The sequence below is a fragment of the Hemiscyllium ocellatum genome, chromosome 13 (genome assembly GCF_020745735.1).
Source record: "Hemiscyllium ocellatum isolate sHemOce1 chromosome 13, sHemOce1.pat.X.cur, whole genome shotgun sequence".
NCBI classification, from domain to species: Eukaryota; Metazoa; Chordata; class Chondrichthyes; order Orectolobiformes; family Hemiscylliidae; genus Hemiscyllium; species Hemiscyllium ocellatum.
This window is the reverse complement of record NC_083413.1, coordinates 73573620-73599934: the sequence shown is the minus strand read 5'-3', so window position 1 is coordinate 73599934 and position 26315 is coordinate 73573620. Positions and strand designations below refer to the sequence as shown.

Genomic DNA, 26315 nt, shown 5'->3' with positions numbered 1-26315 from the left:
AGAGAGGAAGTTCCCCAACAAGTGGAAAAGCAGGGAGATTAAGTTAGAGAAAAAAAGATGCTGTCAGGCAGAAGAAGATGGCAAAAGGACAACTAAAGAAACCCAAATACGGGCCAGGTGTAGCGAGAGCAGCAACATCATTATCAATGGTTTATGTCCAATATGGGACCACTGGATTGTAATCTGAAGAGGAATCATCTGCACAGCTGTATGAAAGGCAGGAGAGTGACACGCAGTGAATTGGTCTTGGAGAAAGCAAGCATAGGCATAATAGGCCAAACTATCTCTTTTTGTTCTGTAGCTATTCTGTGATTCCATGTCTAACTGTCTGCAATTGTTGAGCTGAATATTGTATCCACAGTGTTGCGCCTTATCAAAACATTGAGACTTTTTTTTAGCTGAAAATGTGTTGCTGGAAAAGCGTAGCAGGTCAGGCAACATCCAAGGAGCAGGAGAATCGACGTTTCGGGCTTGAGCCCTTCTTCAGGAAGCTAAAGGCCTGCATAATCGAGCATGATAGTTCATGTGATTCCAAGTTTGGCCAGGAGATGGTGCTACTTGTCAATATCTCGTAACGATGGCAACAAAAATGAAGATCAATTTAAAATAAAGGGTAACAGCTTGATGTTGCTAACATAAATGGAGAGAAAAGTAATGCTTTGAGGGCCAGAATAAGTTTTCTTTCTTTAGTTTTAATCTTAATTAAATGTGAGTAAGCAATTTTGACCTTATTGAGGTTTGTAATATCATGGGAGACGTGTGTATGGTGAAAACTCAAGGTCTTTTTTTCCCAAGGTAAGGGAGTCCAAAACTAGAGGGCATAGGTTTAAGGTGAGGGGGGAAAAAATTAAAAGGGACTTAAGGGGCAATGTTTTCATACAGAAGGTGGTATGTTTATGGAACGACCTGCCAGAGTAAGTGGAGGATGTTGGTACAATTACAACATTTAAAAGACATCTGAATGAATTGAATATGGGCCAAATGCTGACAAATGGCACTAGGTCAGATTGGGATGTCTGGTCAGTGTGGACCAAAGGGTGTGTTTATGACTCGATGACCCTATTTCAAGCTCTCCTTGGAAGGACATTACTCTGTTGGATTGTACCCCCTTAATGTTGTGCTGTATTTCATGGTCAGTACGTCAGAATACCTTTAAGAGACATGGTCATGGTATCATCACTTGTAATCTAAGAGTAAAAAGATTGCATACTCAGTCTTAACTAAGATCACAAAGCATGACATATTAATAAAAGTTTGTTGCTCAACTTAATAGTTGCTCAGGTACATCTGTGAATTCAATAATTATCTGTAACAATAATTATATATAATAGCCAATGGAAACATGCTGCTTCTATCACTTATTACTAACCTAGACACTGAGGCGTCTGTGAATGTAGTCGGAAGTCACGCAACACCAGGTTATAGTCCAACTATTTTATTTGAAATCACAAGCTTTCAGAGCACTGCTCCTTTGTCAGGTGAAGCTTATGATTTTTAAAAAGCTGTTGGACTATAACCTGGTGTCCTGTGACTTCTGATTTTCTCCATCCCAGTCTAACACTGGCACTTCCACATCTGTGAATGTAGAGTTTGCATATAATAGCCAGCTGTAATAATCTATATTTATTGGATCCTTCAATACCTGCTCAATATGTTATGAGGGATAACATAAAACCTGGCCACATCAGATAAAGATACTATACTGGAGGCAAAACTCACCACTCCACGCAATGTTCACCCATTGTTTTGTTTTCCATTATTTTATGATGTGTTTTGAAGGTCATTTCCATTTCTAGGTAGATCCTTGAACTTGAACAGCTGTTAAAGTGACTGGGAGGGTCCTTACAGGTTCACGTGTTGGCACTAAGCGGATAAGGTTATATTACTGCAGATAAAATAACATAATGTGCATTTATAAAAAAGAATATTGCTACCTATTATTTGCTCAGCTTCACTCTTCAAGGTTAAGGTGATTGTGGTAGTGAGTATTTTTGATGTCATCTGCACTAATCTGATCTGAAGAGTTGTGATGACAGCTCAAAATAAATGTCAAGAGGCCTGATCTGGAGCCCATTGTCAGATTACATCATTGTTTATGGGTTGCCAACAGACCACTTATATTGAATAATTTATTTCTTTCACATGCCATAACTGAATGCTGACACCCAATCCAATAAGCACAACTTGTGAATAAGCTTGATCATGTTGGATGCCAGACATTTTGAGTTTTGAGCTTGATCCTGCAACGCAGTCCATTTGCTTCATTGAATACCTGGCCTCCAGGGGAGGCTTTCTAGAAAACAAACCTCTCAGACTATCGAAGGTGAAGCTGCTAATAAAGAGCAAGTGCAGCCCATTTTGGAGAGCAAGTTATATTCTCCTTTTTTCCACTAACTGGTCATTGTGTGAGCTGTGCTGTGTTGTGCAGGCAGTCTCCACAGTTGGCTGCATGGACAAAGAAGAGTTACAAGTGGGTTTCTCTAGGTGTTGATGTCCGGAAATACTTCAGTCCATCTTGATGTGTCAACAAAAATGGAACAAGACCCGTGATAAAGCCAGGGACGCGGCAGGGAGCCCTCCACAGTCCACATGTCCTTGGCACAATCATACACCTCTAATTCCACACTGTAGTCTCCTTCCATCCCCTTCCAGTGACCGCCAGTAACATAAATCTTCCCAGCAACAACCACCATGCCGCCATTCTCATGGAGCCTATGGAGCAACTGGACCTGAAATAGGACAGCAGGACAATTATACATCATGACATGTCAAACCCATTGGATTATGAGACAACAGTACAATGAATCATGGGATATCAGTTGCAGTAAAATGAATGATGGGATGCCAGTTCAAAGAATGAGATCCCTGACATCCATCCATGAGGCTGAATCATGGTGTACCAGGATTATTCTACCAACTTCACGAGCTTATCAGCAGTGGTGTGATTCTCCATCATTAAAGAGCATTGGTACTTTCAATCAGATTACAAAGAGACCCATGAGTATATACTTTGGCTGTGGAACGTTTTGGTACATTGTCAAAGAAAATGCAACTTAGAAGGATTCAGGCCAAGAGATACGTGGGAACACAACCACTTGCAAGATCCCTTCCTAGCCACATGCCATCCTAACTTCAACTAAATCCCATTCCTTCACTGTTGTTGGGTTAAAATCCTGGGAGCCCTCCATAAACAGCACTGTGAGCAGCCCTACACCCCATGGACTGCAGCGATTAAAGAAGGCAACTGACCACCAACCTCTCAAGGGCAATTAATGTTGACGTTTCCGGTGATGCACTCATCCCAAAAGCAAATTATGAAAATAAACTTTGCCAACTGTCAAATCTCAGCTCTTGATTTATTGAAGAACACGTCTCAGCTCTTGATCAGCAAACCCTTTTACCAACAAATAAAACTTGCTCCTATTTTGAAAGTGGAGATCAAGAGCATAGCAGCAAGGATTGCTTAATGCTGAATGTACAAGTGGGGCAAGGTGAATCTCTTGTAGTAGTTTGTAAGCAAGTTGAGTTCAAACTGCTGCAGTAAAAGTTTGGAGGAAGCAGGTTAACATTAGATGTCACAGCAAAACATTCCATGCCGTTGGTGAAGAACCTGCCAGCACTGATCAAAAACATCTCCAGTGAGGGTTCTTAGCTTGCAGTGGTTGCTTGGAACAAGTTCTCCATTACAGGGGGATAGTGGTGCAGCGGTACTGTCACTAGAACAGAGGCCCAAGCTAATACTCAGGGGACACAGGCTCAAATTCAACAACAACAGCATTCCGTAGAATTTAAATTCAACTGATAAAATCCGGAATTGAAAAGATAGCCTCAGGGACATGAAATCACCACAACACGTCGTTAAAACATACCTGGTTCACTAATGCCCTTTAAGTAAGGAAATTTGCCCTTCTTACCTGATGGGCCCACAAGTCTCTCCAGACTCTTAGCCACATGGTTGGCCCTTGACTAACTGTTAAAATAACCTGAGCAAATGACTCAGTGAAAGGGCGATTAGGGGTGGGCCAATGGTGCCCATACCCCATGAAAGATAAATGGAGAGGAATGTGTCTTGTTTGAATATTCTCTTATGCTAATATCTTTGGTAGTTTGGTGCCAAGATCTTTCAGATTACACTCACTTGTACACTTCGGAATGTTTTAGGACACTGAAGACGCTTGAAAAAAATGTACATGTTATTGTGACTGAGCCACTAAACGCAAAAGGTACCGAGAAGGGAGCAATGTGTTTAGTTAAATGCTTATGGCTATGGTGTATCATCAGTGATGGAATCTTGCTGCAATATTTCATAGCAGTTTGCCCTCATGTGGGTACCATTTGGCTTTTGTCAAAAATGCCCAGAGATAGACAAGCAGGAGGCTGGAAGAACACAGCAAGCCAGGCAGCATCAGAAGATGGAGAAGTCAACATTTCAGGTGTAACCCTTCTTCGGGACAGGGGGACAGGTGTAGGGGGAGCTATGGATAAAGGGAGTGGCAGGTGCAGAGTGGTGAGGTGGGAATGGGTGAACATCCATAAGCTGGTGATAATATTTATATAAGATGGGCAGGGGAATCATTACTTTCTTCATACTTACATGAGTAAATCACAAAAGACAGGTAAATCTTTGATACAGTGGTCCATACAGCAGGTTTGAGGTGAGTAATTCACCTCCTGACTTCCCACGGCCTGTCCACCATCTACAAGGCATAGATCAGGAATTTGTTGGGATACTCTCCACTTGCCCAGACAGCTGCAGCTCCAGCAAAACTCAAGAAGCTTGACAGCACATAATTGGCACCACAAACATCCATGTCCTTCACAATGATGCTCAGTAGTAGCAGTGTGTACTATCTACAAGATGCACTGCAGACATTGAACAAGTCTCCTTAAACAGAATCATCCATATAGAAGGAGAAGGGCAGCAGATACAATGGAACACCACATCGCCAAATCACTCATCATCCTGACTTGGAAATGTAATGCCGTTCCTTCACTGTTGCCTGATCAAAATCTTGGAATTGCCTCCTTCAGGGCATTGTGGGTCTACCTACAGCACATGGACTGTGGCAGTTCAAGAAGGTGACTCACCACCACCTTCTCCAGGGCAACTAGGTACAGGCAATAAATGCTGGCTCAGCTAGAGACACCCATGACACCACGAATAAATAAAAACAGTACATGGGCAGCACAGTGGCACAGTGGTTAGCACTGCTGCCTCACAGCACCAGAGACCTGGGTTCAATTCCCGCCTCAGGCAACTGTCAGTGTGGAGTTTGCACATTCTCCCCGCATCTATGTGGGTTTCCTCTGGGTGCTCCAGTTTCCTCCCACAATCCAAAAATGTGCAGGTTAGGTGAACTGGCCATGCTAAATTGCCCATAGCGTTAGGTGAAGAGGTAAGTGTAGGCGAATGGGTCTGGGTGGGTTGCTCTTCGGAGAGTAGGTGTGGACTTGTTGGGCCGATGGGCCTGTTTCCACACTGTGAGTAATCTAATCGTGTCTAAAGTAATCTAATCTAATCTAATCTTAACTTCCTCTAGGTGATTGGAATTTCCATCAAGATCAATAAAATCTCACCCCACCTTTCTGAGTGTGAGTCACGTGGAGTGAGCCACAAGAAACAATCCTACATTTCAAAGGAAGAGCTGGTGAATTACTGACGCTGAATGGCCATGAGGAGAGAACATGGATTTGTATTGGTTCATCGTTTTAGAGACCTGGGAAAACCTTCCTCTGCTTTATCAACACTTACGATTGATGTTGCGAGTTAACATTGAGCCACTGCTAAGGGAAAGAGACAGTGCAATGTGGTAATTAAAAGTACCATCAGCCCCAGCTCTTCCCTCCACTCCTACCTTCTGCCACATGTTGGCCTCGGAATCGTATGCATAGACTTTCTTCGTGTTGTCTCCGATTAAATAAACCATAGCATCTACAGCGACACACCGGGGAGCCGAGAGGTACTTGGGAATGAATGGAGAGGCAACAACACTCCAGTTATCTGCAGAGTCAAAGCAAAAATGTGAAGGGGGATATGTAGAGAAAGTCTGATCACTTTAACTGTATAAGTTTGAAATATTGTGCTAGAAAGAACATTTTCTTGGAAGGAAGGGAAGCAAGTTGTGATTCTCTTGGCGACACGGAGATGTTTCAGATTATTATTCAGTGCTGATGGCTTGCTGTGTCCAAGGTAATGCCTGATATTTCTGAGGAGGTTGAAACTATTGCTGTCAGTTTAGGTGATCACTCAATATTTTAGCAACTGAAAGAAATACATCTGAGGAATTTATAGGAGCAGAATAGCCACACACCTTTGTTATAAGACAATCTGATATTGGGTTCTGAACAAGAGAATAGGGTTGAGTTGTAACTAATGTTACAGCTTGCTTTATGATCAGAGTTGCTGCACTATCAGTATTGTGGGTGTCTTGGGTGTGTTGTGTGACAACAGATTCCTAACATGTTTGATGAAACTTTGCCCTAAATTGAAAACCATAATTTTAGAATAAATCCCTGTTTCCCAGCATATTTGTGTACTATTTACTATCCCAATCTTCAGTGTTTCATGTTGCGTATCAGACACTTGAACAATGTGGGGCAATGATGATTCCTCAATGGACCCTGCCTCTCTGCTTCTTGGTTTCTAAGAGAGACAAGGCAATATTAGTCACTTCTTCCAATTGATTCCTCATCCAAGATCTGTTCTACAGCAAGAAGAGGAGTGGGGAATAAAGCAAGGAAGGGAATAACAAAGAGAATAGAATGGGAATGGGAAAAGGCAATGAAATGATGAAGTACACTACTAAATTGACAGGATATGTACAGGTTACAAGGAGCTGCATGAGATTCAAAGGAATATCAATTGAAAACAATCAAATCAACATTGCACATTTACAGTTCTCCTTTCTTTCCGGAGTCTTGAACAGCACCTACCTGTGACAGGATTATAACACTGCAGGGTCAGAACATTGTACTTGGCTGCACATGAACCAATCACATAGAGTTTTCCCATGCAGCCTGTGACAGTGAAGTTAGTGACATACTTCACCATGGGGTCAATCAGGGCCCAGCTATCATTGTACGGGTCATATTGTTCCACTTCCACCACATCTAGTGTCGTACCTGCAATTCAGAAAGTACCAGACTTTACAACAGGATTCATGCCCTGATTCCACCTATGGTGTTTACAGAGGAACCTTGATTATCTGAATGAGATGGGCGGACACTATTTCGTGCGAATAATTGATTTTCGGTTAATTGATTCAATGCCTCTCCTCTGGGGCTCGGAGCGTTCCCCATTCAGGAGATGAGGCTGTAGACCCCCCCCCCCCTTTCTATCAACTGGGAAATGATCAACCATCTCCACCTTCTGCCTTATTCTTCCTCTTGTTTCCCAGGACCACTTTTTACAACGTACACCGAACTACTCCCATGTAGTGCAGAGTACTTCCAACTGTTTGTGAACATGGAGTTTGATCATGCCTAACCTCCTACAGTTACACAGAAAGTCAAAAATATTTCTTCACTTCTGTCAGTTTGAATTATTCTAGGTAGCAGAAAAGGCTTGAGTGGCCAAGCTAGGCTCAAGGTTGTAAAGGATTTCTGAAGGGGATACTATCACGCGACCATATCGCATTTGGGGGAAATCTAGAACAGTTTTAAAATAAGGAGTCTCCCACTTAACTTGGAGGTGAGGAGGAATTTCTTCTTTCAGAAGGACATTAGTGCTTGGAATTCTCTTCTCCAGCAACCAGCAGAGGCTGGGTCACTGACTATTCAATGTCACATTCAAGGCTGAGCTAGACAGAGAGACAAGACAGCCAAGGGTAAACATGAGATGGGGGGCAATGGAAGGGAAAGTGGAGTTAAGGCCACAATCAGATCGACCAAGATCTTACTGAATGGCACAATGATCTGAATGGCTTACTCTTGCTGCTATTTCCTATGCCTTTCTGAACTTGTACATCAGCATTTCACTACCAGAAGAAATAGACTTGGAAATTTATTGATGTTCTGGGATGGCCTAATGAGTACATCAATATGAAATAAAACATCATGTTTGCAATGTTTCATTTGAGTGTTCACTTTATCCCATAATGTTACACTAGATGCAATTGCTGGCCTGCTACCTCCAACAGCATAGAGTTCTCCATTTAAAGCTGCAGTAGCGTGGTTGGTTCTGGACTTCAACATTGGGGCAATGGGTTTCCAGCTGCCTTCTTTGGAATGGAATTTCCAAGCTTGGGTTGTTGACCATGTGTCAGTCTTGCTGCCTCTGGAACCTCCTGGAAAGACAATAGCTGGGTATTTACCAAGTAATTGTGACAAACATTCCAACAATGTTTTTTAATAACATTAGCCTTTTATTGACAGTATTCCATATATTCCCTGGGAGAGAAGGCACCTAAGACAGAGATTGATAACCTAACGATGATGAGGTTGAGAGATACGCCCTGGAACAGCTAGGCTGGATCCCATCACAAATTTCAAGAAGCCAATTGGAAAATCCAACCATTAACCTCTCCGAGATTCCCACTGTTTCCACTTCCTGCTGGGTTCTGCTTACTGATAGGATAACACAGGACCCATATCAGGCTGTGTGAATGGAACCAAATCTTTCCCTTTTAAATGATTCATACATCACAGCTTTCAGTTACCCAAAGACTCCTGCACTTTGTCTCCCTGAGATCCCCAGTTCATGCCCTGATCTGCCTACATTGGCAAGAATTACTTGTCCAATATTCCCAGAATTGAAGATCCAGCTCCTTCTATCTCATAAGACAGCAGATAAAGCAACAAACCAATCCTTTACAGCAAGTGGATGCTCCACAGAAGAGATCAAATAATCCTATCATGGTAAAGCTCAGATTTAATATTAGGGTCAGGGCCACGTTTCATTTCCTGAGAGTTTGCCCAGAAATCCAAAGGATAATCACAACCGTAGTTCCAACTCAGTGAATACTGGGCCATTTTTCCTACTAGAGTACCCTCCCACCGTTTGATGTTACAAACTCCCCTCTTGAACTCTGTAAGTGTTTCTTAGCATCCTGACATCACACTGGGATGTGTTCCTTTCAGGTTTGTACAGTGCTGTTTGTTCACTCAGGAGTTCCACCAATATCCAAAGCACCTTTTAACTGATATCACCAAAAAATAAATTATTAATTATTCATCCCATTTTTGTTTGTGGGTCCATCTGGCATTAACTGGATGCTGCAGTGACCTCACTTAAAGCTAACCTATTTGCTGTGAAACAATGCGGGGCATCCTGTGGATGTAAGTGGTGATATTCAAATGCAAATTATTTCTTTCTTTCCCAAGCTTCCCCGAGCATTTCTTTAGACAGATAGCTCACCAGTAACATAGATGTCATTGTTCAAGGCTGTGACGGAGAATCCCCATTTGTAGTGATCCGGGAAGTCAGGAAGGACAGACCAGCGCTCTGTGGGCACAAGGTATCGGGTTATCAGCATCACCATCATCACAACCAGGAGGCTGCAAGAGATTCTTCACTCACATCCCTGCATGTTAATCAGACCAGAGCACCGAAAGAAGCAGGTTGGTTTTTTTTATGTACGAACTACAATCTGACCTGATTCCACTTTTCAGCTCTTGTTCTATAGCTTTTTAGGTTATGGCACTTCAAGTCCTTATCCAAGTACTTTATTTTTGATGGTATGAGAGCATCTGCCTCTAGCATCTGTTCAGGCAGAGTTCCAGATCCATTCTACCTGCTGGGTTAAAAGGTTCCGCCTCAAATCCCACTTCAACCAAGGCCTTTGGTTATGAATTCCTCAATCAAGAGGAAGAAGGTTGTCCTATCACAGAGAGCCCTCATAATGTTATACATTTAATTAGATCTCTGCTCAACCCTCTCTCTTCCAAAGAAAGCAACTCTCACCTATTCCAGTCTTTTATCATAACTGAGGGTTTCTAGTGGGGTGGCACGGTGGCTCAGTGGTTAGCACTGCTGTCTCACAGCATCAGGGTCCTGGGTTCAATTCCTGCCTGTCTGTGTGGAGTTTGCACATTCTCCCTGTGGTTCCCTCTGGGTGCTCTGGTTTCCTTCCACAGTCCAAGATGTGCAGATCAGGTGAATTAGCCATGCTAAATTGCCCACAGTGTTAGTCAGGGGTAAATATGGGATTAGGGAATGGGTTTGGGTGGGTTTCTCTTCGGAGGGGCAGTGTTGACTTGTTGGGCCGAAGGGCCTGTTCCACACTGTAGAGAATCTAATCTAGTCCAGGCAACATCCTCATAAATTTCTTCTGTACTCTCTCTCTCGTGGAATCATATCCTTCCTATAGTACGGTGGCTGCAAATGGTTTCACAGTTATGGGCTAGCCTGGTGTTTATATCATTCCAGCGTAACCTCCCAGCAAACTGGCAGTCGGCAGTGTAGTGCCTGGCAAGCCCAGGTGGGACTTTGCCCAGCATGGGTGAGACGATGCCCACTGTGGATGAGAGTGTGCCCAGCCCAGGTGAGAGTGTGCCAGGTCTGGGTGAGGTGATGCCCACTGCAGGTGAGATTGTGCCCAGTCCAGGTGAAAGTGTGCCCACTGCGGGTGAGAATGTACCCAGCGAGGGGGAGAGTGTGCCCAATATGGGGGAGAGCATACCCAATGCTGGTAAGAGCATGCCCAGTCTGGATGAGAGCATGCCCAGTGCGGGTGTGACTGTGCCCAGTCCAGGTGAGATCATGCCAGTGCGGGTGAGAGTATGTCCAGCGCAGGTGAGACCGTGCCCTTATGGGGATAACCCAGTGCGGAGGAACTGAAGGCCTTTGGCTGAGGAAAGAACTATAATGTTTAACTTCTAGCTTTGTGTCTTTTTCTACTTTATATTAAAAAGAATTGTAGTGATGACCTTTTTAACTTATTCCTTTTACCTTCTATTTTTGTTCCTTAAGATTTTGTACCTTGGTACCTTTGTACTTAAGATAGTGCCAGGAATAGCGACATTGTACACTTTTCACTGACTCCTGTACCCTTATACTTGAGTACACCTGACCATAAAACCTAAATCTATATCTAAGTCTAAAATCCTGTGATCTGTGCCTCAGGCAATGTAGTTACGTACCCCATAGGTTTGCTCGATCACTTGGTCTACTTTGTCCAGCTATGTCCAGTAATCTGTGGACATACACTCCTAAGTATCTCCAGTTGCTCTATGAGTTTCAATATCCTATTTATTGTGTATTCCGTTGTTGTATTAGCCTTTCCCAAAAAACACTTCTCTGGATCTGTTCATACATGTATACAAACTTTTATATCTTCTGCCCAGAAGCAGAGAATGGAAGAGAATATAATTGGTGTGGAAGGGGTCTTTGATTATGTTTGTTGCTTTCCCAATGCAAGGGAAGTATAGATGAAGTCAATGGATAAATGCCTAGTTTGAGTGTTGAACTAGGCTCTGTTCACAACTCTCTGTAGTTTCGTTCAGTCTTGGGAAGAGCAATTGCTAAACCGTACCATACTGCATCCAGATGGGATGCTTTCTTCAGTGCTGTCAACCAGTTTGTCTACTTCTTTAAAGAATATATTTTTGTTTACAATAAATAAGTTAATTTTGAGTTTGTTAAAGAAACTTGGTGAATGTCTAATTCTGGATAACATTATTAAAAGGAAACCAATTTGACCATATGGTGATTAAATCAAGGCATTTACGATAATGGTATAGTTTGTGGACTGGCGGTGATTAATTATCAGCATGTTCCTTCCATCAGGGTGGTATCAATTAACAATCATTTGGCCGTTTTTTTAAAAAACTCTACATTATATCTCCTGGAGTAGTTGAGAAACTGTTTGAAAATTGGATGGAAGAGGTGGCACAATGAGCAGCTCTGGGCAGTTGGGAATTTGAAGAGTTTCCTCTGTATAAAAAATATATATTAAGACTCAAGTCCTTGAGTGCTTTCCTCTTAGTCAGATTGCACGTTCTAACTTCTTCCTTTCCTAACTGCCCAGATAAGCTACAACCTGAAACATGAGCACTATCTCCTGGTTACTTGTTTGGAATCCTAATGCCTGCTGTCTTGTCTTGGGGCACTTTTGGAAGTGTTCCCTCAATGGGTTTCTCAAAACTGTTTCAAAGAATTTCTCTGAGTCAGGAGCTCAGATTTACTGTTCAACATGTTCGAGGTTTGACTGTGAATAACAAGGTTTGATGAGCCACTTCTTAGTTATAAGGAAACACTTCTACATTTAGCAAGCTGACACAAGCATCAGTTGACATTTCACTTAAAACCTGATACCTGGTTTGGGCTTCTAGTGAAGAGCAATCTTTTTAAACGGTGAGTTGTTTATCTGGAATGCATTTTACTGAAAGAATGATGGAAGCAGATTTAGTAGTAACTTTCCAAAGTGGAATTGAATTTGTCCTTCAATAGAAAATAATATCAAGACCATGCATCTTTTGTTTTATTTTCAATTGTGGACTAAAATGGGAAAAGCACTGTTTTAAAACAAAGACAATGGAAGGAGTTGCTGAACTTTTAAAAGCAAGTTACTGGAACTTAATTTGATTTGTTTTTACACTGTTGCTTAGGGTAAGAGGGTTTGAAGGAGAAGCCGTTGGATCCCTGAAAGGGAAGGAGCTGTTCTTTGTCTCTTCAGTCAAGCTTGAAGAAAGGTAGTTTATTTCACCCCACCGGTAGCTGCGAGTCCCTCATCATTTTATGAACTTCTATGAAGGTCACACCTCAGCCTCCGACACTCCAGGGAAAATAGTCCCAGCCTAATCAGCTCTATAGCTTAAACCTGCCAAACTGGCAACATCCTTGTAAATTTTTTCTGAACTCTTTCAAGTTTCACACCATCCTTCCTATAGCAGGGAGACCAGAATTGAACACAGTATTCCAAAAGTGGCCTAACCAATATCCTATCCAGCCGCAACATGACCTCCCAACTCCTATGCTCAGTACTCTGACAAGTAAAGGCAAGCCTACCAAATGCTTTCTTTACTGTCCTACCTACCTCGACTCCATTTTCAAGGAACTATGAACCTGCACTCCAAGGTCTCTTTGTTCAGCAACACTACCCAGGACTATACCATTAAGTGTATAAGTCCTGCTCTAACTTGCCTTTCCAAAATACAGCGCCTCACATTTATCCAAATAAAACTCCATCAGCCACTTCTCGGCCCATTGGCCTATCTGATCAAGATCCCGTTCTACTCTGAGGTAACCTTCTTCGCTGTCCACTACACCTCCAATTTTGGTGTCATCTACAAACCTACTAACCCTTCCTCCTTTGTTCACATCCAAATCATTTATATAAATGATGAACATCAGTGAACCCAGCACCAATCCTTGTGGTACAGGCCTCCAGTCTGACAAGCAACCCTCTACCAACAATCTCTGTTTTCTATCTTCAAGCCAGGTAGAAGGCTAAAAAGTCAGTTATTTCTTGACTTTCCCCACGATTTCTGTATCCAAATGGCTAGTTCCCGTTATATTCCATGTGATCGTCTCTTGCTGACCAGTTTACCATGAGGAACTTTGTGGAACACCTTACTGAATATATCTAATGAACTGGCCCCGACAGCTTCTGTGGAAGAGAATTCCACAGGTTCACAACTCTCTGAATAAAGACATTCTTCCTCATCTCAGTTCTGAATGCCTTACCCCTTATTCTTAGGCTGTGATCCCTAGTTCTTGACTTCCCCAACATAAGGAACATTTGTCCCACCTCTAGCCTGTCCAGTCCTATCAGGATTTTATATGTTTCTGTGAGATTCTATGAATAGCTGGAAAAACAACAGCCTCATCAATCTCTAAAATATTGTGTCATAAAAAGTGATATCCCAGTGTCTAAAACACAACTTAGTCCCAATGCCAAGCACACAATACATTAACTGGCCCCATTATTTGAATCCAGCATCATTCACCATAATCTAACAGACTAAAGCAGCCACAGTCACAAACACACCGCACTACAGAAGCCCATTGCCTAGCATACACCACACAATTCAAGCTCAAAGTGTAACTCACTCATCCTGATGTTGTAAAAAGCACAATTTTGTGACAGCATCTGGTTATCTTCATCTTCATCATCAAAATCATCCATTGCCCGTCCTCCAACCACCACCAGGACCTCCTGCAGCTTTTTGAGGCCAGGGTCATGTCTTTGCCAAGCAGATCCCTCTTTTTCAGTCTAACAGCAGAACACAAGAAAAGCCAGGGATTATAAACAAAGACAATTGTGCTCACTCAAAGTTTAATGGCTTTTTTTCATCTTACTTCTAGGTGTTTTTTTGTTGTCAGATTTTGAATTACTGTAATGGCTGAACCCCAGTTACTGAGCTCTGCAACAGTGTTTATCCTTACATCGAGAAACAAGCTTCGAGGAATGTACCCAGGCACATGAACAGTACACTCAGGTTAGCATTAATGCAGTTGCAAAACTATCTGTTACTCTACTCTTCCAAAGTCTCACAAAGTGGGCTACATGAAACTTTATATCAAATTTTAAAAATTGAAATGTATTCAATAAATAAAGAAGCCAAGAATGATTTAATAGTATAGATACAATATGGATCATGCAGAGAGACAGTGGAGGTATTGGAATGTATTTTTTTGTTGCAGAATGCAGTAATAAAAATTTCAACTATTTGAATGCACCTTTTTTAAAAAAAAATTGACTTTTAATTCAAATGAATCCAAAATTCTTGAATTTTCAAGATTCACAAAACATATCTTCTGGTATTTCTGAAAAGCTAACTATTCTTCAAGAGATTTCCTGAACATTTCTAGTTAAAGAAGATATAATCCTAATATCTTGCTGAACAGTTACTCAGGCATCCCAAGTCTAGCCTACCCGATCCCACAAATTCAAACTACTGCATACATGAAAACTCAACTAATCATAAATCTGTATATATTTGAAAATCGTGGCACAATCTCTCTCATGCTGATTCACCAGGGAGATGCACAACAGACAGGTCTGTTATGGAGTACCAAGGGCTTAGTCCACTTAGACTACAGCAGTTCGAAAAGGTGACTTGGCATTACCTTCTCAATGGCAATTAGGGATATTCAAGAGTAGATGGTGGCCTAGTGGGTAATGTTACTGGACTAACAAACTATTAGCCCTGACTAATACTCTTGGCATTCTTCATAGGGATATGAATTAAAATTCCATCATTACAGCTGGTAGAATTTAACTTAGTCTTAGTAATGGTGACCATGAGGTTATCATTGATTGTTGTAAAAACCCATGTGGTTCTTTAATGGGAGGGAAACGTGCCATTCTTACCAAGGTTTAATTTACATGTAACTCCATACCACAACAATATAAACTGCCCTCTGACAAGGCCGAGCAAGCCACTCAGTTATTCAGGATTTGGGCTGGTTAAAAATATAGGCCTTGCCAGCAACACTTGCACCTCATAAAAGAATTAAAAAAAATTACTGGCTCACACCCCCCACAAAAGATTGATGAAACGAATGAAACGTTTTAAATGTCAAAGTACATCAGTGAAGTCATCTTTGAAAGAGGGTTTTATTTGTTTCGACTTTGATTGCCACATCCTCTCTAATTTCTGTACAACTTCTATATGGGAGGGTAAGAAGGACTTGCACAGATCATCATTCAAGGGTACAAACTGTGTTAAAAATAGCCAATATGACAAATAACCAGTAAATCTGTATTTGCTGCACGTGGAATGTTGACTCTAGCATAGCTCCCTCATGTTCCTTAAATAGAACCATGGGTCTTTTCTTTAATATTTATTGCCCATTCCTAACTGCGCAGAGGGCAGTAAACAGTGAGCCACATTGCTGAGAGTCTGGAGTCATGTGCAAAGCCAGACCAGGTAATGATGACAGTTTCCTTCCCTAAAGGACATTAGTGAGCCATGTATTTCGTTTCTAACAATCAACAACTGTTTTATGATCATTATTAGACTTTTAGCTCCAGATTTTTATTGATCTCTAATTCTACTTTCTGTAAATACAGGATTCGAACCCAGGTCCCCACAACATTACCTAGGCCACTGGATTAATGACCTAGTAATAATAACACAAGGCAATTGCCTCACTATCTACATCCATCTGAGCTTTAATTTGGCCGCTCATCCAAAAGACGATATCTCCAATGAGTCATTAGCCTACTGACAAACTCAAGACCTGGTGTGTGACTTGAACTCACAACCATCGAAGACAAAGAGTAACACCATTTAAGCTGACTATCATTTGGTAATACGAAGTGAGTACACCTTAGGCGAACAGTGTACTTTGAGGCCCACTATAGGGCAGATTATAGGGACCATACCTTGTAAACACATGATAGGATGGTCCTTTCGAAGGTGCCAAACCTGTATTCACAATAATGTAATGTGACTGATGATGAAAGTATACATCTTCAAGAGAAAACAGGATCAAACCTTTTTTTACACTCTCATGTTATAGTTGTTTCCCTGCCTCCTTGGAATGAGCTATCAAAGAACCACTGACATCTACAGAGCTATTCTCCAACATAAATATTCATTCATTGACACTGCAAGGTTTTCAAATGCAACTATATCACACAAAACACTTGCACGTAATTGGTGACTGGCTAGCTTAGAGTTCAACCAACAGAATAGATTATGCAATCAATGTGAAGTTGCTTCTTATAAGATCAATCATGTAATGGAGGCTTTTGTGGGAATTTGGCTCAGGCAGCAATATTCTAATTCCTTCTCAGGTGGTGATAAATATTTTGGCATCTAAGACTGATGTGTGTTATATTGAGTTTCATGTCAGACTGTAGTACACTAAAGCTTTAGCACAGTCTCTGAAGAAGGACAATCCACGAATGTCTTTACAGAACCTATTAATTTATTAGAATTTCAATTGCTACTTCATATTACCCAGACACTGTCAGTGATGAAGTAAATAGATAACTCTCTTTTCATTTTTCACATCTCTCTATCAGAGGTCAGTTTTACTAAGTCTGTCCTAACACTATGGGGGAGGAGAGTTTTAACAGAGAATTGGAAATAGTTGTGGAGGGCAGGAAAGGAAAGATCAAATTAAAATCATAAAATCTAATCCCAACAGGCAATGAATGTGTCTGTTTCCATTTTAACTCTGTCAGATATTGGGACGTTCCACTATTTTGTCTTGGAGAGTGAATCTGTATAGGATATTTGACACTTGAATACAGGCCTTTCACTGATACTTTCAAGTTAATGTCTTCGGTATAGAGTTTCCAGGGTGTGCAGGCAACCCAGCAATGAGCATCTCAAACAGTCAAATTCAGCAGGTATGTTATTTCCATGGCACTGTTTGTGGACCAAGTAAAGCAAGAACACTGCTCTTGAAAATCTACTGTCAGAGTTAACTGCCTGCACCACTCCTCCATCCTAAATTCACACTCCTCCCTGCTTCTCCCATTAGACCCATTTTCTCCTAGATGCCAAAATTAAGACAGTTCCAAATGCAGTTTTTTTTGCATACTAACATTTCCACTTCTAATCTGACTGTATGGGAGATGGGAACGTTGAAAATAATAATGAGATACTGTCATTACTGTCTGACCTCTCCAGTCCAGGATCTCTCTTCCACATGCAATCTCTCCTCCTCCCATTCCTGTTCTCCAAACATACCATGGCCTTGATGCTCACAAATACACTTCCCTGAGTAAAATCCTTTCAGTTGCTCCCACATTTCCACCATGACTTCACCAAACGTGGGACACTGTTATACATTTACTACAAGGCAGGGATCATTTCCAAGAGATTCCTGGCTCTTGATTTATAATACTCAATCAAATTGTTTTTTAGACTTGTTTCTACCCTAGACTCTTATGATACTTAATTTTATTCACAGCTGAGGACATTTTTATCCTCTACAATCTCCAAAGGTTCCACTGTCTACTTGGAGAAACCAACAAGATTTCTCACGCATTGTTTGCTTTTCAAACTGGTAATTATCAAGTTATTCTGGAACATTTATTCCATCAGACTATGTCTTAGTGTAATCTATTTTCTCTTCCTTTAACTTGAGGACCATATTCTCTCAATTTCAGGTCGAAACAATTATGTGTTTCACAATGCTTGCATGATGATCCTATGTTCCAGATACTTGATCTCTTAGTCCTCTTCAGATCAACAATAATATGCATTTATATGACACTATTTAAAAAAAAACAAGATGTTCCACAGAAATATATTAAAACACAGAGCCAAAGGAGAGGGCAATATGTGACCATGAAAAAATGTGGTCACAGAAGCGGGTGTTAAGGAGCACTTTAAATAGAGTGGAAAGGACAGGAGGGCTTCACACAGTGCAGGGTCTCTAAAGACAATCTAACAAAGATAGTGCAGTGGGGGTGGGAGTTACACAAGGGAATTCCAGCAGAGCAGTTGCAAGTCAATTTCTAATATACTGACCAAAACTCCCCAAGAGTCAGGTAGCAGATATTCCCTCAGGGATTCTCCTGATTAACCTCAGTAACTTAGTTAGACAGTTTCCCAACAGCACGTTACCTTTCTGCTTAACTTCTATTTAAAATTGGAAGAAGGTAAAATGAGCTTCAGATTGAAAGCACATGGCAAATGTACAAATGATTATAGGAACATCAGTGAGAAAACTTTGACTTTCACACAGATTAGCAATAGAAATACCTTCACCACTAGTGGGTTGTGGAAAGGAATCATGACAGTATAATCTGTAGCGAATATCTTTAGGGCAGGGAGCCAGGAATAAAATGTCACCCAGGGTTGATGCTTCATTGATGTCCAATGATTAATGTTAGAAAGTATGTGCTCATCATAAAAACAGAAGTACATTAATAAACATGTAATTGAGAAATAGACTTCCTTGGCAATGACTTCAATATAACTAAGTGTAAGGTAGTGGTAGGATGAATAAGGACATTGATGTCTCAATGTGCCAGAGGATGAAGAGACCTGGAGACGTAGGTAAACTCATTATTACAAGTCACAACACAATTTAGAAGACTTGTAAAAGAGCAAACAAACCACTTGGAATAATTTCTAGAAAAATAGAAAGGAAGCTTATGTTAAAGTTGTAAAGAATATGGGTCAGATCGAACTTGGAATACTCTGAATAATTCTGCTCTCCATAAAATAAAGTGATTATAGAGGTACCCAGGAAGAGGCAAATAAGATTCACAAGGAGAATACTAGTGTGAAGAGATTCTATCACTCAAGCAGAATTGTAGAGAATACAGCTTTTTTACCATTGAAACAAAAACTGTGAGGGGGTGCCCTGATAAAAGTCTTCATGATGATAAAATGATTTGATAAAGTACGAGTAGAGAAGGCAAGACCTGACCTAAGTACCATCAATATAAGGTAGAACATGGAATTCTGTGGGACTTCTTTAACAAGAGAATGGTTAGAATGTGGTACTCACTATGACTGGAGTGACTGACATACATTCAATAGGCACATTCAAGGAAACTTTTGATAAGCACATCCTTTATGTACAGGAGCTGGGAAGACAAGTTGAGGTTATACAGGGCATTAGTGAGGTCTCTTCTGGAATACTGTGTCCGGTTCTGCTCACCAATTATAGGAAGGATATTTTCAAGCTGGAGAGGGTTCAGAAGAGGTTTACCATGATGTTGCCCAGTGTTATAAAGAAACGCTGGATAGGCCGGGACTTTTTTCATGAGAACATAAGATGTTGAGAGGCGATCTGATAGAAGTTTATAAAATAATAAGTGGTATAGATAGAGTTAGTGGTAGTTGTCTTTTCCCTAGGATGGGGGATTTCAAGACAAGGCGGCACATTTTGAAGGTGAGAGGAGGGAAATTTAAAAAAGACGTAAGAGGCAGCTTTTTTACATAGACGGTGGTTCGTGTGTGGAATGAACTTCCTGAGGAAGTGGTGGATGGGGTACAATTACAATGTTTAAAAGACATTCGGACGGATACATGAAAAGGAACGGTTTGGAGGGATATGGGCCAGGAGCCGGCAGATGGGGCTAAGTTTAGTTTGGGATTACATCTGACATGGACTGGTTGGATGGAAGGGTCTGTTTCTGTGCTATGTGACAATATAACTTTATGAGGAAGGAAGGAATAGAAAGATATATTGGAGGGGTTAGATTAAGAGAGATGAATCTAACTTCGTTAGATTCTGATAAATGGGACTTCTGTCTGACAATCAGGGTTGGCCCTTCCTATTTCTGCCATATCCCTGATTCAGGCATGAGCTTACCCAGGTTCCCAGTTTCTAGACCATTGTAGGACTCTAGCACTTGAAGAAATGAATAGCAGCATCAAAAAGACCACAAAAAGGCTCTGAAAGGCTTTTCCAGGATTAATGGATGAGGCTGGAGCCAAGGCTGAGGCTTCCTGAAGGCAAGCAATCAAAGGAGAAGCAGGCTGTCACTGCACCCTTGCTATCCAGTTGACATGAGTGTAACTCTTCCCATAAGGCCACAGTTCACCTGAGAGTCCCGAGGACAAGAAACCAGTGTCAGACAAGTGAGAAATGTGGCAGTAACCTATATCCCAACCCCTCTCTGCCATCCTCCACAGTCATTTGCATCTAGCAGGTAGGTGGTCCCAGCAGGAGTTGGGGAAGGGTCACGGGGCGAGGAGATCTTGAGATTGTTGTGACTAGCATCACACAATCTCTCATCTCTTGCCCTCTGATAGCCTATCCAAAATTGGATTGAGGATGAAACTCTAGCTTACATGGAAGCACAGTTCTGACATTGGAAGCCTGCTCTAGCTGCTGGCTGAATTTGTATTCCCTGCAGGTTAGTCTAATGATTTTTGCAATTAAATGTCTGGCCAGTCATGTGCTAGGCACAAGTATATAATTTCAAGATACTTCCAGCACATTACACAACATTTATTGTAATTTAATAGCACATACTGTTCATTCCTCCCTCTCATCTAACACGATCTATCCAAAACAATCAAAAGTTACTCATCTGCTAAAACCAGATAAAGCAAAATAAAATGTAATTGCAGGAAGAATTATTTAGGGATCACCAAAACCTATCAGAACAAACTTCAGCGACTGAGAATCATTGTAAAGGTAGCTTGATTAGATTCCGACCTCTAAGTAAACATTAGGTATAAAATCTTTACACATAAACCACCCAGACTTTACCCTTTAATTCATTCTCAAATATCCACCAGTCACATATAAACCATTCAGATGAGTAAGTTTGATGACAGAGCCTGTAGCACACTGTTAGGTATTCATTACAATTTGATAAAAAGGACACTTGAACTCTTCAATGAAATTTTAGTCTGTCACCCCAAACCAGCCAACAAGAGCCTATCTTCATACAGCAAAAACAGGAAGACATTCCAAGGTTCTTTATAGGAACATGACATAAACAAAACTTGATACAAAGTGACACGAGGAGATTATAGAGCGGATGACTAATGAGCATTAAAAAGGACAAAGGTGGGAGGGAAGGGGTTAGTGAGGGCATTCTGGATCTTCACATTTAAGGGATCAGAATACGTGGATGCCCTGCTGGTTGTAAAACTTCAGGAATCTATCAGAGATAGGGAGAGACCAGGCCAAGGAGGGATACAGGATCAAAGATGAGATTTATAAAAATTGAAATGATGCCAAACAGGGAGCCAATGTACAACAATGAGTGTAGTGATAGTGCTGTACCTCTGGACTAGGACGACTGGGTTCTAAGTCTCACCTATTCCAGAAGAGTGCAATAATATCGCTGAACAGGTCAACTACAACATAGTTTTTTTTTTGTAGAACGGGGTGAACGGCACTTAGTATGAATGAGCAAACAGGGAGGACTTTGGATGAGCTCAGGTTTATGAAGGGCAGAAAATGGATTTGCAACCAGCCACGTATTGGGATAGTCCATTATTCAATGTTTTGACCATTCCCCACTGAGCTGTTTCTCACTGAGAGGCACATACCTTGCTGCGAAAGCCCTCTATCTGCCTCCTGCAGGGCTCGCACTCCTGGATGAGCTTGTCAGGCAGAAGCTGGTCTCTCAGATATTCCACGGAGAGCAGGGGCAGGTGGACCAGCTCGAAGAGTTCTGGAAGCAGGCGACTCCTCTGCGCCTCATCGTGTCGGATCCAGCGGAGGAGAGCCTGCACCAGGGACTGCTCCTCTTGGATCTGCAGAAGCTCTGCACCGAGATAGCCCAGCAGCCTCTCGCTGCCCAGCAGGAGGAATTCCTCACTTTGGGACACTGCTTCAAAGTTTTCCAGGAGGAAGGAGCGGGCTTTGGCAATGACCTCCGGGCAGCCATACAGCTCACCGAGCTCATAGATGCCCAGGCAGTTGGTAGGGTCGATCTGGTGCTGGAGATAGCGGCTGCACACTTTCTGGACACTGCTGAACTGCAGCAGGTTGGCGGTCTGGGTCAGGGATTCCACGTTCTGCTGGTTGATGGTCAACTTGCCTGTGTAGGCGAATTCGATCAGGCTCTCTACGGCAGCGGGCTCCAATTCCTTCAGCTCCACTCTCGCGGAGATGCTCTCGACAAACTCCCCGCTGAACATGGCATGGAAGTAGACGCTGCAGAGGGCCAGCACACTGCGGTGGCACATGAACTCTCGGCCGCCCACCAGGAGGGTGACGTCTGAGAGCTTGGGGTTGGAGCGCAGCGCCCGCAGCCCCTCCAACACGCTCTGCGGGTGCGAGGCCAGGCAGAAATCCAGATCATCCACGTTCCGCACCATTCCCACTTCACTGGACCACGGACACGACGTTTGCAGATAAGGTGTGATCCTGGGGCAGAGATATGTACGTTTCAGTTACAGTCCAATGATATTCATAGAGTCATAGAATCCCTAAAGTGCAGAAGCGGACTGTTTGGCCCATCACATTCACAACAATCCTCCGAAGAACATCCCACCCTATCCCGTAACTCCAGGTTTCCCGTGGCCAATCCACCTGACCTGCACATCTTTGGCCACCTATCTTATCAATATCTGTTATATTGGCTTGTCGCACTTTTGGAGGCCCTAGTCTCCGCCATAGAATTATAACAAGTCTACAGTGTGGAAGCTGACTATTTGGCCCATGGAGTCACACTCTGAAAAGCATCCCACCTAGACCCACAACCTCACCCTGTCCCTGTAACCCTGCAATTCCCATGGCCAATCCACCTGACCTGCACAACTCCATCTGCCACTTCCAGACAACCCTCCAAAGAGACTTCACTGACTGTGAGGCAATGTGGTTACGAAAGGCATTACATCAATGCAATTTTTCTCTTATATTTGAACTCAAAGATCCCAGATTCTGGATCCAAGGGCTGCCCCTGCTATGTGTCCAGCTGACCCACTTCACAACGCATGCTGTATGAGGCCAGGCTCATTTGTGATGTTTCATGCGGTTAAATAACTGCCAAGGGGGAGATCACATCTGTAGAGTAGGCCTCTACATAATGCCCAAGAGGGCAGATGGTGCCACAGTGACCAGTAAAACTCATGTTTCAAGGCATTGTTCCATAATTTGTCAGTTATACAACAATGATAACTGGGTAAGCCTGTCACATAGAGTCCTGTCATACAGAGATCACCCTATCACAGGTTGTGAGAGAGTGTCCTGTCACAGACAACGTCCTGTCTAAGAAAATCCTGCAACAAAACCTCCCGTCACAGTAAACCCTGCCTCACATTGCGCCCTACTAGTTGGTCTGCAGCCAGTTTCAGGGAAGCATTAAGATTCAAAGCAGATTAAACAGAGAAGAAATTGAGTCAACAGGAACAAAATCGTGATCAGCAGCAGGAGGGAAAACACCAGTCCAACACTTGGGCCTGAGTTGCTGTTAACTCTCGGCATCTGCTCAAAATGATGATGACGGCTAACAAAACCTCCAAAATAATCTGCTCTCTGAGTGAGCAGTTATGTTTTGAGATCTCTCACACAAGCAGCGCAGCGTGACTATTTAACCTTTACCAATTGCTCTGGTCTCCCCTTGAACTCAAAAGATGAAACTTACCCAAGGTCTTGGAAATATTAGAGACACATCCAATTGGATTTCCTCACCAAGTGAAGGTTTGATTCAGAGTAACACAGAAGATTTGCACAGGAACGGAGCTGGACTCAGGAGGCGAGTGTGGGTTATTGTGTCTCCACGCAGACTGTCATGTTCCTGCTGTGTTGAGCTATATTTATCCTCTCCAAGCACACAGCACTGCGCTGGCTATCTGCCCTCCCACCCGGCCACCTGTTCTTAAAGCAACACTTCAGTCAGACAATATCATGTAACACCAGCAAGCCACTTATTTGAACATATAATAGAAGCAAATATGCTTTCCCTTTACCAAATGAGGCTCCTGACCTTATATGCTGGTGACTGTGATTCATTCCATTCAATTTTCAGGGGCAGTCAGCTTTAATTTTGTGTTTGAACACATCCACACACCCCCACAAATCGCTGGATGTCAATGCGGCACAGGAGTCCTGGAAAACCAACTAGTTCTGGACAACAAACAGGGATTTTCGGAATGTCCAGAAGGGTCCCTGGACCCAAAACGATGATTCTGTGTTCTGTCCACAAAGACAGGAAGGTGATCTGCCACTGGTATTATCATTGGACTGTTAACCCAGGAATGTTACAAGGAGCCGGGTTCGAATCCTGCCTCGGTAGGTGATGGAACTTGAATTCAATATAAAGAAATGAAATCTGCAATTAAGAGTCTGATGATGACTATGAATTGGTTGTTGGATAAACCCATCTGGTTCATTAATGACCTTTAGGGAAGGAAACTGCCACCTTACCTGGTCTGGCCTACATGGGACTCCAACAATTTGGTTGACTCTTAACTGCCCTCTAGGGCAATTCAGGATGGGCAATGAACGCTGGCCTAGTCAGTGACACCATCATCCTGCAAATGAATAAAAATAAAGATGCTGCCAGACTTGCTGAGTTTCTCCAGCAATTTCTGTTCCGGTTGTGAGGAATTTGTGTCTGTTCGCCACTTCATATAATCAGAAATATGGAATACCAACTCAAAAGGGCAAATTAGGCAGGGTGATCAGAGGCTGAGTCAAAAAGACAGCTCTTCAATAAGATGTGTAAGCCTCAGAAGCTCCAGATATAACCAGCTGAAGGGGAATTGGGGGCATTCACAAAGAGTCAGAGACACAGGGAGATGGCAGGTTAGGGCAGGAGTTGCTAGCACAGTTTACAGAGTAGGAAAGAGAATTAAACATGAGGCTGAGAATTTTAAATTGGAACAATGGGGCATGGTGAGAAACCAATATACACCAGAGTCTAGATTGCACTGAATTTTCCTAAGGGTTGATGTTAGGAAACCAATATGGGATTAAAGAGTCTTGTGACATTGCATCATTTCCTGATATGATTAGCATATTTAACAAATCTAATTCAGCCCTTAACAATCTTAACTTGTAATAGGACAAAGGACAATAATGGGTAATTATTTCCAGTGCTTGGACACAAAGATAATGTGAAAGTATCTGGCAGGCCTGCTTCCTGTGGTTACATTGCCAGTGGGGCATAGCAACTACCAAGACCTTTCCACTTCCATTTACCCAGTGGCTCGGTGTAAGTAGGATGTTGTTCAGTTCCCTGACTTCAAAAAAAATGTTAAAGTTCATTCTGAGCAGCTACATGATGCAGGACATTGTGCTGTACGGTCTGTTCCCCAGGATGCACTCTGAGACAAACATCGACTGCACCTGGAGGACCATCAACTTGGTGAAAGACATTCTTTGGTCTGCCCGAGACTTGTTGGTCTTCCAGAGCAAGGGGCTGACCTCAGCCAAGTGTTGCAGACTGGCATGTTCCAAGTCCAGGACCACTTTCTGAGGGACTGACTAAAGCTTGGGATAGCTGCTCCAAAGGCATTGTGGGGAAAGACCACTGTCTGAGGTAAAATGGGGGTCCGTTCAAAACCCTCCTACTGCTTCAAGTGCATATAAACATAGTCTTGTATGTAAAGAGAGGCCTTTGGTTTGTTTGGATAGAGTCAAACTCCAATATCTGTTTGTTTCCTTGATATGATACTGCACAGGAGCGAACTGCATTTTGTGACTATGTGTGTATACAAAGATAATTTTTATGAACAAAGAATATTTTTGAAATAAAACAAACAGGTTAAAAGAATTGTGCATTTAGATTCAAAAGCTGGGAGCTTCATTGAGTGTATTTCTTGCTGCTCTCCATGTGACTGGCGGAGTGGGCCAAACCTTCTAATTTCTGGATCATCAGAAAGCGGTAATGTGGTCCAAGGTGTGCATCAGAACCCATTGGAAATGTCAACACACTGACACCATGACAGTTGCTTGGGGAGGTTAACCTTCCAATGGACGATGCTGCAAAAAATGTCCTCAAGTCTGAATTAGAGTGGGAAACTTTGGGAAGCTGATGCACTTA

At 42.3% G+C, this 26315-nt stretch overlaps 1 protein-coding gene across 1 annotated transcript; it reads right to left on the bottom strand.

The window, feature by feature from the left end:
• On the bottom strand, positions 1-22664 carry klhl30 (kelch-like family member 30). Its single transcript, XM_060834288.1, has 7 exons — positions 21871-22664; positions 13991-14153; positions 9356-9442; positions 8130-8285; positions 6934-7122; positions 5856-6001; positions 1-2729 (listed from the first exon to the last, which is right to left on the bottom strand). Exons 1-7 carry the CDS (start codon positions 22642-22644, stop codon positions 2481-2483), a joined length of 1764 nt encoding a protein of 587 aa, XP_060690271.1. The 5' UTR covers positions 22645-22664; the 3' UTR covers positions 1-2480.
• Positions 22665-26315: the final 3651 nt, after the last annotated feature.

Excerpts from the sequence above, each read along its gene's own strand:
- klhl30 (XM_060834288.1), bottom strand. The coding sequence starts at position 22,644 with ATGGTGCGGAACGTGGATGATCTGGATTTCTGCCTGGCCTCGCACCCG. Across the intron at positions 14,154-21,870 it reads TAGAGGGCTTTCGCAGCAAG|ACTGAAAAAGAGGGATCTGC; the intron begins GTATGTGCCTCT and ends TTCTGCTGTTAG. Across the intron at positions 6,002-6,933 it reads GTGTTATAATCCTGTCACAG|ATAACTGGAGTGTTGTTGCC; the intron begins GTAGGTGCTGTT and ends TTGACTCTGCAG.